General features: G+C 26.1%; 1 protein-coding gene across 1 annotated transcript; it reads right to left on the reverse strand.

Annotated features, from left to right (window-relative positions):
- Positions 1-2,920: 2,920 nt before the first annotated feature.
- LOC112790410 (protein SIEVE ELEMENT OCCLUSION B) lies at positions 2,921-16,241 on the reverse strand. The gene is made up of 11 exons (XM_025832797.2): positions 15,892-16,241; positions 15,093-15,138; positions 9,738-9,936; positions 9,021-9,119; positions 7,403-7,857; positions 6,424-6,533; positions 6,198-6,340; positions 5,142-5,621; positions 4,410-4,642; positions 4,237-4,306; positions 2,921-3,700 (listed from the first exon to the last, which is right to left on the reverse strand). The coding sequence occupies exons 3-11, from the start codon at positions 9,912-9,914 to the stop codon at positions 3,386-3,388; spliced, it is 2,082 nt and encodes a 693-aa protein (XP_025688582.1). The 5' UTR covers positions 9,915-9,936; positions 15,093-15,138; positions 15,892-16,241; the 3' UTR covers positions 2,921-3,385.
- Between the last annotated feature and the right edge of the window lie 2,736 nt (positions 16,242-18,977).

Below are 18,977 nucleotides of genomic sequence, written 5' to 3' on the forward strand. Positions count from 1 at the left end.
TATATAGCATAATTTTATTAATTTCATAAAAAAAACCTTCTTTATTGATAACAAAAAAGGGTGTGTAAATAATTATACAATAAATTGACTCATTCTTTATGAAGTCTTAACACGGCAAAGACTCTATAAATTGAGAAATATATACACAATGATGTTCTCAAATATTTATGTAAATAGTTTATATATTTTTTATTTTTTATAGTAAATTACACTAGAAGCGTTTAAACATTAACCGATATTACTATATTAGACATAACTTTCGTTAATTCTATCATATATTCTTATAATAATTTTATTGTTATATTTTATAAAAAATATATAAAAATCACACAACTTAAATTTTATAAAAAAAACTAGTGTATCTTTTTAGAATTATGCTACGTGAACACTAAAATTAATTATCAAAATCAACCATTAATATAAAATACATATTAAAATATAAATATATATTAAAAATAAATTAAATTATATATATTTATATACAAATATAGTAGTATCTAATTTTAGTATACAAATAATATTTTTGTATATTTTTATATATTTTCATATTCTATGTTTGTTCTTGTTACTTACAATGAAACTTCCTTACCCCTTTTTATAAGCTTATAAAGTCTTTTGGATAATAAAACCATAACGTTTTTAATGGTTTTGGGTCAAGTCAACCCTTGAAGTCAACAAGTCATTGCTATTGCTAGCTGGTGGGTCAATCAATAATGTGTCCTTTTCCCATTCATGATGAATCATGTTTCCTCTCATTATTGGACTAATTTTATTTTTATTTTTATTTTTATTTTGCGTGTTAATGATGCTTTTAGAAAGGAGAAAAACACACATTTTGTCATTTTTTGGATTATTGGTCCCAAAGGCTGAACCATGGCATTTTGATTGGGTGAATAATATCTCCTTTAAAAAAATATGTAGCTTCCATTTATATTTGATGGAGAAAATTCACAAAATTAGAAATTAGGTGTACATTTCTCTTTTATTAGGAATCATAATCATGCTGTCTTTTAGAGAAATATAACCAGCTAGGTTATATTGAAGGATTTATTCTAAATTTTATATCTTGTATAATTTTTGTTAATTAGGTTAAATTGTGAATTTTTTAAGGTAATTAAAATCATTTAATCTACAAATGTGTTTATATATACTATTGAATAGCATGACAAGCATGATTATCCAAAAAAAGTAGAGCTATGCTTTCATTGTTGATTTATTATTTATAATTTTTTAACGCAGCACGTGTATTGCACGATTGATAACTTTAAAGTAGAAATTCAGGTACAGTCGACTTCACGTAAAATTGATATTTGAAAACCGTTAAATAATTTAACTGATTTGACTAAATTTTCATCTAACAGCTCTGAATATCAACTTTACGTTACCTGAATTTTCACCTAACTTTAAACATAATAAAAATAATGCTAACTTTTTTTTTCTATATATATATATATATATATATTAGATTCTGGATTTATATGAAAATGTGAGAAAGTATTTATAGTTATTGAATTTATTTAAATGATTAAGATTAAATATACTTAATATATATATATATATATATATATATATATATATATATATATATATAAGTAATGTACTTATGTCATTGAATTCATTCTAAAAATTAGTTAACAAATTATTAACATATTATTATTATTATTATTATTATTATTATTATTATTATTATTATTATTATTATTATTATTATTATTATTATTATGTCTAACTTTCAATTATATTTTTTTTAAAAAAGAATTATATTTAATAGATAAATTTTAATACATATGCTTGATAAACGAAAAGGAAAGATAGTGATGGAATTTAATTGATGGATCAATAGATGTGCACAAAGTCGTTGCTTTATTTAATTTTTTTTTATCTCTATGGAATATATAACACACAAATTTCATATTTTAAAATGATCGAATTGAATTGGTCACAAGAATGTCTTGCACGGACTGATTTGATCAATCGGATAAATTCATTCATTCATGTTTTTGACAAAAATAAATGAGAAATTTGTTTCTTACGACCATCGTCATAAATATTAAAATTTAATTATTTTCGTTAATATGATAGTATATAAATTCTAAACTCCAATAATAATAATAATAATAATAATAATAATAATAATAATAATAATAATAATTACAATATCTTTGTGTGTGGTGTAATGTATGAAAAAATGTATATCCGAAAAGGATTACAATTCAAAATTTAAAGAAAGTAAATGTTAAGAGTTTTGATTTTCTTTTATCAGGACAATACTAGCTAGAGTGTCTTTGAATATTGATTGGGATAATTAAAAATGAATGTCCATGAATATTTTCCATATGTATTTATAGTTTTATACATAAACATTTTTATTTACTCTATAGTTCGTCCAAATCAAACACACTTTTAGGAGTAAAAATACCTTAAATAAAGAATGACAAAAAGTTATATTTTCATATATATATTATTTAAGACAACTTATTGAGCTTATTTTTACTTTCTATTATATTTTTTATTTTTAATAAAATTACTGAGACTGAGAGCATGTAGGATGAAAACAAAGTGATTTTCTTTTTATCATGGGAGTATAGCATATATAGAGTTTCTCAAAATAATTTTGTTCACTCTTGATTCTCGTTCATTTTATTCTCATTGGTTCAATCATGTATATTTTTTTATATTTTTATTTTTCTGTAAAGCATATTTGTCTTTAAAGTGAATTGGAGTAGGTATTATTTATTGTTTAGATTACTTAATTGACAAGTTATAATATAACCATCATATATATTTTATTACTCAAAATAAACATATACTTTTATTTTATTAGTTTAAAGACAAATCTAGTATTTTTTTTTCAAAAATAAAAATAAAAATATTGATATAAAGGTAAAGCCAAAGAGATCCAAATAATAAAGAAATAAAATAAAAATAAAAATAAGGTACTCATAACACATATGACTGTTAATCATTATTACAACACTAAAGTTTTACATTACAAATGCTCTTTAATTCCTAGCAAGGACTGAAAGAGCTAGCTAGTAGCACAAACACCATATCTTATAATCACTATATATATCCCATAAAATCAACACTAAAAATAAATTATTTCTGTCTCATACATCAAACTGACACAACATAATACAAAGTATTTAAAAATGTGTTTGGTTTGTATTTTTATTTTTTGTTTTCTGTATTTTCTGTTTTTATAATTTTGTGAAAAAAAAAGAAATTAAATTATGAAAACAAAAAAAATAATTTTATTGTTTTCATTATTTTTTTTATTTTCTTCACAAAATTCTAAAAACATAAAATATTAAAAATAAAAATACAAACCAAACACACTTTTTGCAGTATATTTAACGTACAGAAATTCTTCGATTTGTTATTACTACTCGACGCAGCAACGATACATAAAGTATTTTTCCATTTGGCGGCCGCATTCGGCGCAAACGACCTTCTGTGGTATGCCGCCGGTGCTACCGGGGAGTATGAGGCGGTTGCAGTGGTGAGGGGTGTGAAGCTGATCAAGATAATCCTTGAGAGCTTGGACCAAACCAAGCTTATCAATGTTCTCCTTCCATTTATCAAATTCCAACAAGCTTGTTAGGGCAGTGTCACCTTTGGCTCTAGCCATTTCTGATGCACCTCTACAAAATATAGCCCAACCTTGATCGCTACCATCAAAGCTAAGCACAGTCATCACCTGTCATAAAAAAATAAAAAATAAAAAAAGAATTATATGAATAGAATGTTCAAGAGTTATTATACGAGAAATTTTAGGTGACCAACCCTTTTTTTTTTTATATCGTATACAACGTTTTTGAAATAAAAAAAAACTAGTAAAATAAGAAAAAGGAAATGTTTAATCCTTTGATATAATTTCTTAGATATAAATTAAAATAGGTTGATAACAAACCTATTATGATCTAGACGAAAAAATGCACACAAGTTAATTTGATCTCTAAAATGACTTAATACGAGTCAAGTTAATGTTTTGACAAATTATTGTTTATGGAAAATTGAAAATATGATATACAAAAAATTTTATCTCGTAAGTGAAAAGATAAGATAATTAAAAAATCAACTTGGTTTAGGCTGCAGGTATTTTAATTTTTAAAAATAAATTGAGTTATTAATTTTAATTTATATTACTAAATTAATTTATATGTCATTTTTCAGAAACTATTTTTAGGACTAACAAATTTAACCTAATTAATTTTTTTTTTGATAACATATCACCTCACTCATGATTTCATCATTCTCCACTGTTCTTCCATGCTGCAACTTTGAGTAAAGCATGCTCTCCAACCTGTTGTGTCAAACAAATTCGAATATAAGTATTAAATAAAAAAAAATTAATGATTAATTAAATAAATTTAAAAAATGTTTGTTCATCATATATAGCTACAAACCTTGCCCAAAAGAACCAAATTGAAGTCACATTAGGCCAATAGTAGCTGAACTTCCTTGTGGCAAATGTGTTGATCATTTTCTGCATCCTCTCCTTGGCATTGCTCTTCCCCACATAAACCATCTCTAGCTCGAATCCGCCGGCTTTCGCGACGCTCAGTGCGGCCGTCGTGAATTTTGAAATCCATTCAAGGTCTTCACCTCCATACAGGCATATGAATTTGCCTTCAGTCATCTGTAGCAATATCAACAAGCGAAATCTTTAGTATAAGTATCATCATAAAACTTAGAACAAAAAAAATATAGCTAGAGTATTTTTTTTTGGTCAAATTGAATGATATATCACACAACAATATAACCATATTACGTGTACATCAAAAATAAAAAATCAATTACTAAATCAGTTATAATATAAAAAAATATTGAAATATAAAATACGCATTGAAAATATGTTAAATAAACATATGTTTTTAAATACAAATATATAATAAATAATTTAATAAACTTAAAAAAAACTAGGGTGTTAACTTTTTTGTTAAATTTATTTTTCTAGAATAATATATTTTACAACTATTATGTTACATGTATACAAAAAAAATCAATAATAAAATCAGTTATTATTATAAAATATATATTGAAATACAAAATATATTTAATGACAGTTTTTAAACCGCTGTTAAATAATATTTACCAATTTCAAGATAATAATAATAATAATAATAATAAGTATTTACCCATTCCAAGACACTAGGGTCAATGCCATCAACAAGAAGCTCAAGACTCCAAATCTCTTGCTTCCACATAGACTCTTCTTTCTCTCTTGTGAAAGGGAAAGCCAAGTTACCCCAAATCCAAATCATATGAAGTGCATTTGGTGAAGACAACCTCCCTTGTGGATCAAGTGCAACAACAATGGCTTTCTTTGTGAAGTTCCAAACTTCTTTTATGTATTTTATAACTGAAGGCTCAATTATGAATGGGTCTCTAACACTATACCATGCCATCATTGATTGCAAGTACTCAAACTTTTGATTTGCTGCTTCATTCCATGAAGATTTCTCCACAACTGGGATCCACACCATTTCATAGTGTCCTTCACCTCTTGCTCTTGCATCTTTGTATAAGTTGTCAAGAACCATTATCTCTTCTTGTGATAGGTCAAGATCTGATATTAGAAGTAGCACATGCTTCCTCCTTAGGATTTCAAGACTAGTCTGAAATTTCAATAAATCAAATTTTATTTTTAGCGACGGATTCAGAAAATTTTGCATAATTTTTTTTTCAATGTGAAAGTAAATGTAATATAATAATGAGCGAGAATAAAATATGTATAAATATATATATATATAATTTAATTTTAATATATATACTAATAGTATAAATTAAAATATTTTACATAATCATTTAATTATATTCATTATGAATGTTCATTTACGTGATTAATATAAAAATTTATTATTTTTATTAATATAGTATTTAAATTATAAAATCGTCTGATTTAGTAAAAAAAATTTAAAATTGATTAACTCATTTAAAATATAATATAAAAAAATTTCAAGAATTAAATTAAAATTCTAAATTCTAACCGATGAAAAAAATAGCGAATAATAATAAAATAGAAATATTTGATAAAAAAACAAAAAATAATTATAATTTATCTTATTTAACCTTCATTAATTATTATAATAATTAACAAGTACTAATTATTTTGTCTCTCTAGTATTCCTATAACAAAAGAGAGGGTTGGTTACAAGTTTAATTACTAGATTATATAATTAATGAATACATACCTTTGCTTTGGTAGTTCCATCAATAGGTGGAGGAAAATCATCCTTGGCATATATCAATGCTCTGAGGATTTTCATGTTGTCTATGTGGACTGTCTCAAACAAACGGACCAGATTGTGGAAGGCCTCTATTTGCATCCTTTCCTCTGCACAAATTAAATTAAATTTCTTAATATGTTCATTAATTAATCAGTAATTATATATTTAATTTGGTTATAATTATATATACCTATGGCTCGATAGCATTGATCCAATTGATTATTGAGGTGCTCATATATACTAGCCATTTTGTGAGCAAGGCTAGATAATTCCCATGCCTCTGTGGCTGATGACATCGACCTGTAAAATATTATACACAAAATAATTTGATTTGTATTTTCATTTTTTTTAAATAAAATATAATAAAAAAAGTAAAAATAATAAAATATTTTTTAGTTTCGCTTTTTTTTAGATACATAAAACACCGAAAAATATTTCTATATGTTTAAGGGGTATGTTTGAAATATATATAATGGAATTGATATTAATTTGATTTTTAAATTAAATTCGTCGTTTGAAATACATATAAAATGAGAATTAATTTGATTTGTAAATCCATATGAGATTTATATTATAATTAAGATAAAATAACTAATAATTGTAATAAGATGTTATTTTTAGATTTGTGTTAATAAATAAATGCTATAAAAATAAAATCATCAATTCAAATTAAATTAATTATCATTAAATTACAATCCAAACATAAGTATTGATTTGTAGATTAATTTAGTTCATATTTTACATGATTAATTCCAAACACAATATATAGTTAATTTCTAATTCAATCATTTCATTTTAAATCAAATCAAATAAAATTAAATTAATTAAAAATTTATCCTATTCTAAACACACCACAAGTAATTTAACATATTGATAAGAGAATACGAACCAAGAATAAAACACTATTTTACACATTATTTTTAAAATGACGAAAATATCCTCTCAATACGTATCAAATATTCGAAAAGTAATCAAATTAAAAGGAAGGATATATAGATAATAATAAGGTGAAAATTCAGGTGCAGTCAATTTCACGTGAAGTTAATAACTGAGAGCGGTTAAATGATTTAATTGATTTGACTAAATTTTCATCTAATGACTATCAGTTATCAATTTCACGTGAAGTTGACTACACCTAAATTTTTTCCTAACAATAATGATATACTTACTCATTTCTCATGCCAATGAAACCAGAAATCTGAGAGGAACAAGCAACAATGCTTCTAATAACCCAATAAGCAGCAATTGGAATATAAGCAGTTGCAAGAGACATAGGAGGAGAGTCTTCAGAAATATATTGAGTTGGAAGCTCCTTAAACTTAACAATGCACATTGTAACATCCAATGAAGCCTTCACAAGCTTGTTCACAGCATCAAATTGTGGCATCAATGAAGATGAATTCTCAACTATGTCAGGGAGTTGCTTCAAAAGTGCCACTGATTTGGCAAGTGTGTTGTTCTCTTTTGTGCTCATCTCAGCCACTAGCCAGAACTCTCCAAACACTACTGAGAATGATGCTAGGGTTAGAACCACCTTTCCATGCCATGCATAACTTGATAGGTAGTTTAGGAGCACCATTGTTGATCCATGTGCATCTCCGCTTCCCGAGCACTTGCATGATAGCTACAGTAATCGATCAGTGACGAATTCAGAAAATTTTATAATAGAAACAAAATTAATATTAAAATTACATCGTTTTGGTCATAATATAAGACCTATAGTAAAAAGAAAAATTTTATGATCAAAGTATAAAATTAGATTTTGAATACTTAGTATAAAAAATAGAAATTTTTTTAAATATTTCAAAAATATTGATGTTTGGATGATTGATCTCAATTATATATATATTATAATAAAGATCAATAACTAAAATTGTCGAAACACTAATATTTATGGAACACTTGAAAAACCTTTCTAAAAATATGTAGTACTTTAATTTAGGGAAAAGTATATTTTGTATCCCTAAAATTTATCAAAAGTTTTAAAAATATCTCCCAGTTTTATTTTGTTTTATTTTTGTCCAAAAAATTTTTAATTTGCATCAAATATACTTTTGATATCTAAATTTTCAAAAAAAAAAATTAAAACTAATATAACAATAATGTATGAAAATTATATTTGATTTATTTGTGTTGAGGGTTATTATGAAATTATTATTGAATTAGTCTTAATTTTTTTTAAAAATTAGTCATCAGAGATATATTTAATAAAAATAAAAATTTTTTGAGACAAAATTAAAATAAAATAAAAATTAAAAATATTTAAATTACTAAATTTTAAAAACAAAAAGTATACTTGATATTGATAGAGTACCGAGTTTAAAGTAATATATATCCATGCATGATAGATCATGAATTGTTGTATAGTAATTAGTAAGTTTGCTAGGTTCTTTAATTTAATTTGTTGAAGAACTTTCAATATATATATAGGAATAGTGAACATGGTAATTAATTAATTAATGATATGATCATGCTCAAGAATCAACTAGGCAGAAAAAATAAATAAAATATTCTAAAGAGTTCAGAAAAAAAGACAAAACACAAGGCTGGTAGCTATAAATAATTAAATAGTTAAACACTTGGAGCTAGGAGCACAAAAAGTAAATAAAGCTAAGATAAAGTGTTTTTAATTATCTTTCTCATTATTTATTTATTTATGTGTAAGATAAAAAAGACTGCCACCATCCAGCATCAAAGCCAAGTATATTCTATTTCAGAAAGCAAAGGAACAATAAATGTCGGTAACTATCACAAAAGTTAACAAAAATTTTTACATGAAAATGTTACCTCGCACGAGATTTTGTGTATGACAAAAGCCAGCGAGTCAAGCATGTCAAATTCAGCCAATGCAGCAGCAGCTTCCAATTTCTCGTTCTCACTTTTTTCCTGAAAAATATTATTGTATTGTAACACATAATTTATATAAAATCTAGCACATATAATTAAACGTTTAATTCTAATACACTGACTGACAGTATAACACAATCATTCGATCTAATCAAATTCACACATTTAATTAGATGATTTTTTAAATAATTAATATAAAAATTAATTAATTTTAATGGTAATGCACGATTAAATGTTTATTTCCTTTTCACATGTATGTAAAAACTAAATTTTATAATTAATTAGGTCTACATAAATAGCTTTTAATTTGTACGTATATTTAAATATTTTTTTAAATTTATTATGACAAAAGAAGATACATGCATAAATAATGATATTTTTTAAGTTTTTTTTTTTAGAAACTCAGGTGCAGTTGACTTCACGTAAAGTTGATATTTGAGAACCGTTAGATGATTTGACTGATTTAACTAAATTTTTATCTAATGGTTCTTAGATATCAACTTCACGTAAAGTCGACTTCACTTAAAATTTCAACTTTTTTTTTTATGTTAGATGGTAAAAGGTGGTTGGGCAAAATTAATTAGTATATACACCTACCTTATAACATTTGTTTAACAAAATTAATTAAAACATGAATGAAATAAAAATGTGTCTTACATGATGACCCTCAATGCTACGAGCAATGAGTTGAATTAAGACTTGATCAACAATTTGAATGATCGGTTTCACATCAACTTCACGGCCATCAGGCTGATGAGTTGCCTGAATTTGCTTCATCATGGCGCTATCGTCGGCCGCCGCGAACAACCGCCGCTTTTCCTTCCTCTGTTGCATCTTATTAGGACCACCGTGGGTGCTGGCCATAATTATTCAACACAACAATAATGTATGTATTATGTGTTACTCTTTTTTGAATACGTGCAATTAAATTGTGACACAAACTAGGGTTTATATAATGTAAGGCAATAGAATAAAGCCGTTATTGAACAAGTACCTTGCTTGTTGAAGTGTATAAAACAAAAGCTAAAGTTATATATGATGGAACCCTAGCTATTTAGGATAAGGATACACATGGCTTAGTTAGCTTTGGTGGCCCCATTCATCTAATTTACTTCACATAAAGTGACAAACTTTTTTTTGTTTAGTCTTTAGTGAATCTTAGCATAAACATTGGAGTAATTAAGCTATAGCCAAGACATAATTAAAGAGAAATAAACTTTTTACATAATCATATAGATATGGATAATTACCTTAGCATAAACAGTGAAAAAGTGAAATATGTGACATCATATAGATTATGTCATCACTATATATACTAGCCTACTAGACTTGCTTCTTTTGTATTGTTTGAGATAGTAATTATATATTAAATTATTAATAATCCGGGCATCTTTATTTTTTTTCTTTTCATATAAGTGAAAGTGATTAATTAATAAGTATTGCCTCATCGTTTCATCCCTTTTTTTTTCTTTTTTTTTTGTTATTTATGTATTTCATTTTTTTAATTATTTTTTTGGTAGCAAAAGTGTGTCACTATAATTTTTATATGAATTTTAGCCACAGTTAAAACCGTAGCTAAAATCTGCTTCTATTGTAGTATTTATACTATATTTCACTACAAAAAAGAGAGCTATTTTAACATTTTATTTTTTAATACTATAATTAAATATCAAAATTAATATATATTTTTGATAAATATTACAAATGTCAAATTATCTATGTTTTTTTGATGAATAATTTGACCATAAAAAATTACTTCTCAAGTTTGACACTCATTTGTTTTTAATTTACTCTACTATTTCTCTTCTTCACCAGGCTCTGTCAATTTTGACATTACACTGTTCTCAGTTTGAGATCATACTACTCATTCTTTATCTTCAAAATCTTAATTTATCCTTCAGTTTCAAGATCTCATCTCATTCTTTGTTAAAAATTTGTGTTGAGAATATTTTATGGTCAATAAGTATCACAATAAATAGTATTTTTAACGGTTAATAAGTATCAAAGAAAATATATTCTCAAATTTTTCTAACAAATTATTTTTTGATAGCCAATATTTATCAAAATAAGATTTAAACTTTTTTCATAATTACTTATATGTTAAAAATACTATTTTTGGCAAACTTTTTATTAACATATATTCATAGTTAAAATAGTGTCAAAATTTATTTTTTGGACAAATTTTAATTCTTTTTTTACACATATAATCCTAAAAAATAATCTATATTGTTGTAGTGTTTTTTAGTGCATTTTAAAGTATATATTTTTAGAAATAGTCTAATTGATTATTTTTATTTTGCCACTATATTTACTATTCATAAGTGGAAGGTATATACAAATATGTAAAATAAAAAAAATATGCATAACACAATTCTTTTATCATTCTCTTCAGGATTGATTTTGTTATCCCTTTGGTAATTAAAAAAAAAAAGAACATTTATCTAATAGAAGAAGAGATAGAATCAAGGTTGCGAGAACCGGACCGGTCAAAAAACCGGTGAGGTCACTAGTTTAATGGTTTATTGGTTCTACCGGGATTCAATCGAGGTTCAACCGGTTTAAGTAAATATTAAATAAAATTATTAAAAAATCTAAAAATAATTTTAAATATATAAATTCAATAATTTCTAACTTAATAAAATTTAAAAATTTCACATAATAAATTATCCATTACTTAATATTAGAGGTAGGGGTGGGCAAAAAAATCCAAATTTTGGATTTTAATCCAAATCCAAACCAAACCATTTAAAAAAAACAAGTTTTAAACCAAAAAAAATCCAAACCAAATTATATTTATTTTATAATTTGGTTTTTGATCCAATCCATTTAAATGGTTTTAAATCCGGATCCAGATCCAGATCCAAATTAAGATCCAAATCTTAAAAAACTAATTTGATTGAATTTAATTGACAAAAAGATTAGTACGTAAAATATTTCTCAATGAATATATTTAATCATGACTTTATATTATTGTACCTGTTTTCATTAGAGTTTTATAGCTTAATTATTTTGTATTCATTCTCTTATATCTATAACCATACAAATATATTACTTGATACCAGTACTGAAGATATTATCAAGCAATGTTGATAAAGACATGATTTAAAATCTCCCAAATTGGATTTACGAGCAACCTCGTTGATCACAATCTCTTGGTTATTTCTTTCGCGTTAAAATTTCCTACAAATATAAGCATCATGTCGCATAATTGGTGCGGTACATATCTAAATGCAAAATCTCATGCCATTGATTTAATATAATATATTAAATAAATAACTATTTTAAGTATATACTAAAATTAGTCATCAAGATAGAATATAATATTAGAATATAAAATATATATTAATAATGAATTAAATTACACACACATATATATAGATTTTTTTGTGGTATTCTTTTGATGTCTTGAGAATGTTTAAATGTTATATAGATTAGTTATTGTCATTAGATTTATATAGAACCAAATTCTAGTTGTAAACTTGTAATGAACCTACACACTTTAAAATGACTTTAGTATTAATTTTACTTTTAAAAAAATTATGGTTTGAAAATTAAATTTCTAAAAACTGGTTTCAAAAGTCGATTTTTTGTTAAAATATCTGGTTTGAAAATTGGATTTTTAAAAACTAGTTTTAAAATTGGATTTTTGGTTGAAGAAACTGGTTTTAAAACTGGATTTTAAAAAATCTGGTTTTAAAGCTGGATTTCATATAAAAAAAACTAGATTTTCGATTTGAATTAAAAAAAAAACCAAATTTTAGATATGGATTTAAAAAAAAACCGGATTTAAAATCGGTTTTATATGTAAAACTGGATTAAAAACCGGTTTATAAGTAAAACCGGATTTAAATTATAAAAGCGGTTTAAAACCGGTTTTTATTTTTTCAAACCGGTTTAAAACTGGTTTCTCTCTTCAATCTAGTTCTGGTTTGGTTTTATGAACCATAAAACTGGTTCTGAAATGGATCCAGTTTGGATTTACAAAAATCCAAACCATGCCCACCCCTAATTAGAGGTACACAAACAACTTCAAACATCAAAATTTATAATTAAACAAAAAAAAAAACGCACATAATGACAAATCCATAATGTTCTACATTCAAAAGAAACAATTACTAGCAAGTTTTCAACTAATCAAAGGTGCAACTCATCAAAAATCATAATTATCATTAAGTGTTCCAACTAAGAGTACAATGAAGGTGACTCGTTATAATAGATTGTTAATAATGGAACACATTCAACATTCCACCTCGTCCCTCAGACCACAATTTAGCACAAATAATGAGGTTTTGCAACTAAGCATTAGGTTTAACCATGAATTACATGTGGAAACGTACCAAAGAATGTTAGAAACATAAACCAACCTAAACGAAAACATTTCCAAAACAATGTCATTGCTTTCGGGGCTATGAATGGCTGCTGGTCAAGGATGTTATGTAGGGGTGGGCATGGTTTGGATTTTTGTAAATCCAAACTGGATCCATTTCAGAACCAGTTTTATGGTTCATAAAACCAAACCAGAACTGGATTGAAGAGAGAAACCGGTTTTAAACCGGTTTGAAAAAATAAAAACCGGTTTTAAACCGGTTTTATAATTTAAATCCGGTTTTACTTATAAACCGGTTTTTAATCCAGTTTTACATATAAAACCGGTTTTAAATCCGTTTTTTTTTTAAATCCATATCATGGTTTTTTTTAATTCAAATCTAAAATCTAGTTTTTTTTATATGAAATCCAGCTTTAAAACCAGATTTTTTAAAATCCAGTTTTAAAACCAGTTTCTTCAACCAAAAATCCAATTTTAAAACTAGTTTTTAAAAATCTAATTTTCAAACCAGATATTTTAACAAAAAATCGACTTTTGAAACCAGTTTTTAGAAATTTAATTTTCAAACCATAATTTTTTTAAAAGTAAAATTAATACTAAAGTCATTTTAAAGTGTGTAGGTTCATTACAAGTTTACAACTAGAATTTGGTTCTATATAAATCTAATGACAATAACTAATCTATATAACATTTAATCATTCTCAAGACATCAAAAGAATACCACAAAAAAATCTATATATATGTGTGTGTAATTTAATTCATTATTAATATATATTTTATATTCTAATATTATATTCTATCTTGATGACTAATTTTAGTATATACTTAAAATAGTTATTTATTTAATATATTATATTAAATCAATGGCATGAGATTTTGCATTTAGATATGTACCGCACCAATTATGCGACATGATGCTTATATTTGTAGGAAATTTTAACGCGAAAGAAATAACCAAGAGATTGTGATCAACGAGGTTGCTCGTAAATCCAATTTGGGAGATTTTAAATCATGTCTTTATCAACATTGCTTGATAATATCTTCAGTACTGGTATCAAGTAATATATTTGTATGGTTATAGATATAAGAGAATGAATACAAAATAATTAAGCTATAAAACTCTAATGAAAACAGGTACAATAATATAAAGTCATGATTAAATATATTCATTGAGAAATATTTTACGTACTAATCTTTTTGTCAATTAAATTCAATCAAATTAGTTTTTTAAGATTTGGATCTTAATTTAGATCTGGATCTGGATCCGGATTTAAAACCATTTAAATGGATTGGATCAAAAACCAAATTATAAAATAAATATAATTTGGTTTGGATTTTTTTTGGTTTAAAACTGTTTTTTTTTTAAATGGTTTGGTTTGGATTTGGATTAAAATCCAAAATTTGGATTTTTTTGCCCACCCCTAATGTTATGCACATAAAAGTTAAATAGGTCCACTGCTTGACCCTGCCACACGCCTAAATGAAGATGTATTCAAAGCTCTAGAAATATTCATATAAATTCTCTGCACTCAGGTATTAAACAGTACATTGTCAGTAAATAAAATTATGTCTTTAAATTATATGGCATAGCATTATTTATGGGAACAGCCTGATCTCCTGCAAGCTGTGTAACCTTTTCTTTTTTTAATGAAAATAATATACTATAAAATTAAAAGATAACTTACCTTCTTTCCAAGCTCCAGCCACGCCATTCATAAGCATATAATAGATCTGCAAAATTAAACAAATTGCAATATATTTCAAAAACAATAGACAGGAAAAATAATGGAAGTAATCGGCAGCTCATTAATGGTGGATTTCTTCATTCATCAGGAATAGCCACAAAAAAAAATCACACATTTCATATAGTGAGTGGAATAAGTAAACACAAAAGTGGGTCAAAAGACAAAATCCAACACATGTTTTTCAAATCTCAGTTTATGCACGATAAATTGGGAAGTCAATAAATTGAGACAGTGCTATGGATAAAGACCAATAGAAGTTGTACAATGAAAATCACTGCCAAAATGTTCTGCAACAATCATATCGAATTTGATCAAACTTAAATCCCACCCCCTTCCCCCCACCCACCAAAAAAAATTTAGAGAGACTGAATCCCTTCGATTACAGGAAAGTGATATGACATACTATAGCATCCTTTGCAAATTGCAATGACAAAAGCAATGTGATGTGAATAGAGGACTGTAAGGAAAGCCCCTATTCTTATCTCTTGTAGCTTTTAAGAGGCAAGCTGGGCAACAAGGCCAAATACCAAATGAAGGTAAAGCAGGTTTGAGAACCCAGAAATCTAAAACAAGTGCCATGCATCGAGAATGCAGCAAACATATTCATTATTCAAAATCAACAACAGCAATGATGAAAATCAAAATCATAAATCAAGAAGGCAGCATAGAACAGGCGAGCTCACAGAACCTCAGAAAATCAAAATCCAAAATCAAGAAGGAGCAAAGAACAGAGTCTTACCGAATTCAGAAGGACGCGGGCTCGGCCGGTGGTGGTCGCGGCTGCTGTGGATGGTTGTGGGTGGCGAATGAGGGTCGGGCTAGGTGACGTTCGGCGACGAGGAGGCGGGCTCGGCCGGTGGTGGTCGCGGCTGTTGTCGATGGTTGTGGGTGGCGAATGAGGGGCGGCCTAAGTGACATCCGGCGACAAGGAGGCGGGCTCGGCCGGTGGTGGTCGCGCGGCTGCTGTCGATGGTTGTCGGTGGCAAATGGTGGCCTTGCTGGGTGAATGGAGGCTGGCGCAGATTAGGTTAGGGGAAAGGGGAGCTGAGCTCAAATTGAGATTAGGGTTAGTGGTAGTGGGTTAGATTTGTTTCGGCGCTACGCGTTTGCCTTTTTTTATTTTTTTTTTTAAGCCAAAACGACGTCGTTTTGGCATTGAAGCTGCAAACTACTAAACCGCCAACTTTCGGTTCGCCAATTAACCGCCGGTTCGACCGGTTTTTTACCAATTTTTTGTCAGACGATTTTCTACGTCACCCGGACCGACTAGGCCACCGGTTCCCGGTTATTCCGGTTGAATCGGCCGGTCCGGTCCGGTTTTCAGAACCATGGATAGAATACATGTTTTGAATTGTAGCACATTATTTCATGTGGTCTTCAACATAAAAGTACTAGACATCATTATTTTTTTGTGAAATCATCAGTAGAATCACGAATCGTTGATTAGTTCAAAATATATTAATATATTTATTTTTATATAAGGTTTAGGTCTAATATTTTGTTTGATTTCTAATTAAGTACTTTTTTTAGAGTAATTATGAATAAAATTCTCTTTTTTGTAAAGAAAAAGCAGCCAACCATATTATGCTAGCTAGTAGCTTGTAGCTAGCTAGATATTTAAGTTTAGTTTAGTTTTTTTTTTTTTCCATGGAGTATCACTTATTATCATCAAGATTTTAAAAATTAATTGGTGATCAATTCAGTAGAACTAAAAGTTCAAAAGTTTAATAGAAGTTTAACTGATGTTGAACTAATATAATAAAATAATATATTTATATATAAAATATATTTTTTAAAAAAATTATATTTTATTATTTTAAATCAATTAACCACTAACAAATCAAATCGATTCAATTTAATTAACCAATTTTTTACTTTTTTTTCTTAATTTTTTGATTGATTCATTATATTGGTTAATTTTTATCTTTAACTAAATTGGTTCGATTTCAATCCAATTCTCACAATAATGGTTATCATATTAATTTTCATTTTAATTAGATGGGTGTTTATTATTTTTCTTATATTACAGAGAATGTGTATCACAAAATGATATGAGAAGAAAAGTGATTTACATTGATGTAGATTATATAAATCGATGCCTTCAATTTTTTTATTGTTTAACTTTTTTTTATAAACGATCACAAATTAAACGGTCCAATTTGTGTTTTTAAAAATTAAACAAATGTAAACATTGAAATCGTATATATTGTCTGATTTATAATTTTTTAAAATAAAAAATTTACATGAGAATCAGATTCTCCAATTTTATTTTAAAAAATGAAAAAATTTAAAAGTATAGATCAACTTCTTTCATTTGTAATTTATTTTTTTTGTTCAAATAAATCAGATTCGGATCGTCCAATTTAATTAATATCAATTAAGAAATAGCACTATAAAAAAACACTCAATCTTTCGATAACAACGTATTCCACATTTATTTATTCAATATAAAAAATAGCCTCAGATCGAGTAATGTGCCTTCTAACAAAGTCTGTGCATTAAAGTTGAGTGAGTTAAATCAAAAGAAAAAAGAAATGTGGAAGCGTTTGGTTAATTAAGGAATTAACAATGAGTGACAAAGACCTTATATTGATTAAAAAGTCAATTTTTTTTAAAAATTAATTAATTTCTTAAAATTATTTTTATTATAAATTATAAATTATAAATTTTATATTCTAAATTTTTCAAAAGATGAAAATAAAAAAATTAAGTTATATATATGGTCCCATGTGAAGGATCCGGCAATATTTTAATTAGCATGCACATGTGAGTAAAATGATGTATTCTTAGTCATGATTACAAAGAGCTAGAGAAATATTTTTTCTAGCGCCTAATTATAATATATATTCACTTTGTCATAGTTAGATTTGGATGAACATGAACTCTCTACTTTTGCACCTTATTCTTATTATTTGATTTTAGATATTTATTGATAAAAGAGAGGAGAGTTGAGCGAAATTAGGCCAAATTTAAGATTGTTTTACAAAAATTAAGTTCAACTTACGAGTTAATTTATTAATAATCGAGCATAATTGTAAATTTGAAGCTCAATTTCTATCACTAGAAAGTCCATGATGAACTAGCTTAAATAGCATAATAATAATTTTTAGAAATTATAAATTATAATTATATAACAAACTAATTATATATAAGTTTAACTATTTTGCTGGTTCCTATAGTTTTATTAAATTTATAATTAGGTCTCTATATTTTTTTAATAGGTCTCTACATTGTTTTTTATTTTGTATTAGATTATTTTTGGTATAAAAATATTAAAATTAACTGAATTTTTTATAAATTAAAGATATTTACAATTAAAAATTTAATTAGATTTTAAACTACATATTTTTTTGAAAGAAATATTCTGTTAATTTTAACGTTTTTGATATAAAAAAAACCTAATTATAAAATTAAAAGTAGTATAAGAATCCAATTAAAAAAAATATAAAAACCTAATTACAAATTTAATAAAATTATAAAAATTAATAAAATAATTAAACCATATTTATATACTTATTCAAACTCAAATTCGTTTTATTTAATATATATATAAATACAAAATTTAAGCTCAAGTTTATCTTATAAACTCAGTTAATCGAAGTATTAACCGAAGTATTAACGAATCAAGTCAAAGTCAATTTATGAGTTAATTTGGCTCACTTTTAATTTCGGTGGACGCTCACTTTTAGTTAATGTACAAATAACTCAATTCTATTCTTAAATGATTTTGTTAATTACAATGTGTCTTTTTTTTTTTTGTTACAATGATTTAGGATTATTTTTAAGCCGATTGGCTGGACCACTTCTAGAAGAGGAAGAAAGGAA

Source organism: Arachis hypogaea, chromosome 3 (assembly GCF_003086295.3).
Source record: "Arachis hypogaea cultivar Tifrunner chromosome 3, arahy.Tifrunner.gnm2.J5K5, whole genome shotgun sequence".
Taxonomy (NCBI): Eukaryota; Viridiplantae; Streptophyta; class Magnoliopsida; order Fabales; family Fabaceae; genus Arachis; species Arachis hypogaea.

Coding starts and splice junctions, on each gene's coding strand:
- LOC112790410 (XM_025832797.2), bottom strand. CDS start 9,914: ATGCAACAGAGGAAGGAAAAGCGGCGGTTGTTCGCGGCGGCCGACGAT. Junction 7,858..9,020: donor TACACAAAATCTCGTGCGAG/GTAACATTTTCA, acceptor CGATTACTGTAG/CTATCATGCAAGTGCTCGGG. Junction 4,643..5,141: donor ACCCTAGTGTCTTGGAATGG/GTAAATACTTAT, acceptor ATATTGCTACAG/ATGACTGAAGGCAAATTCAT.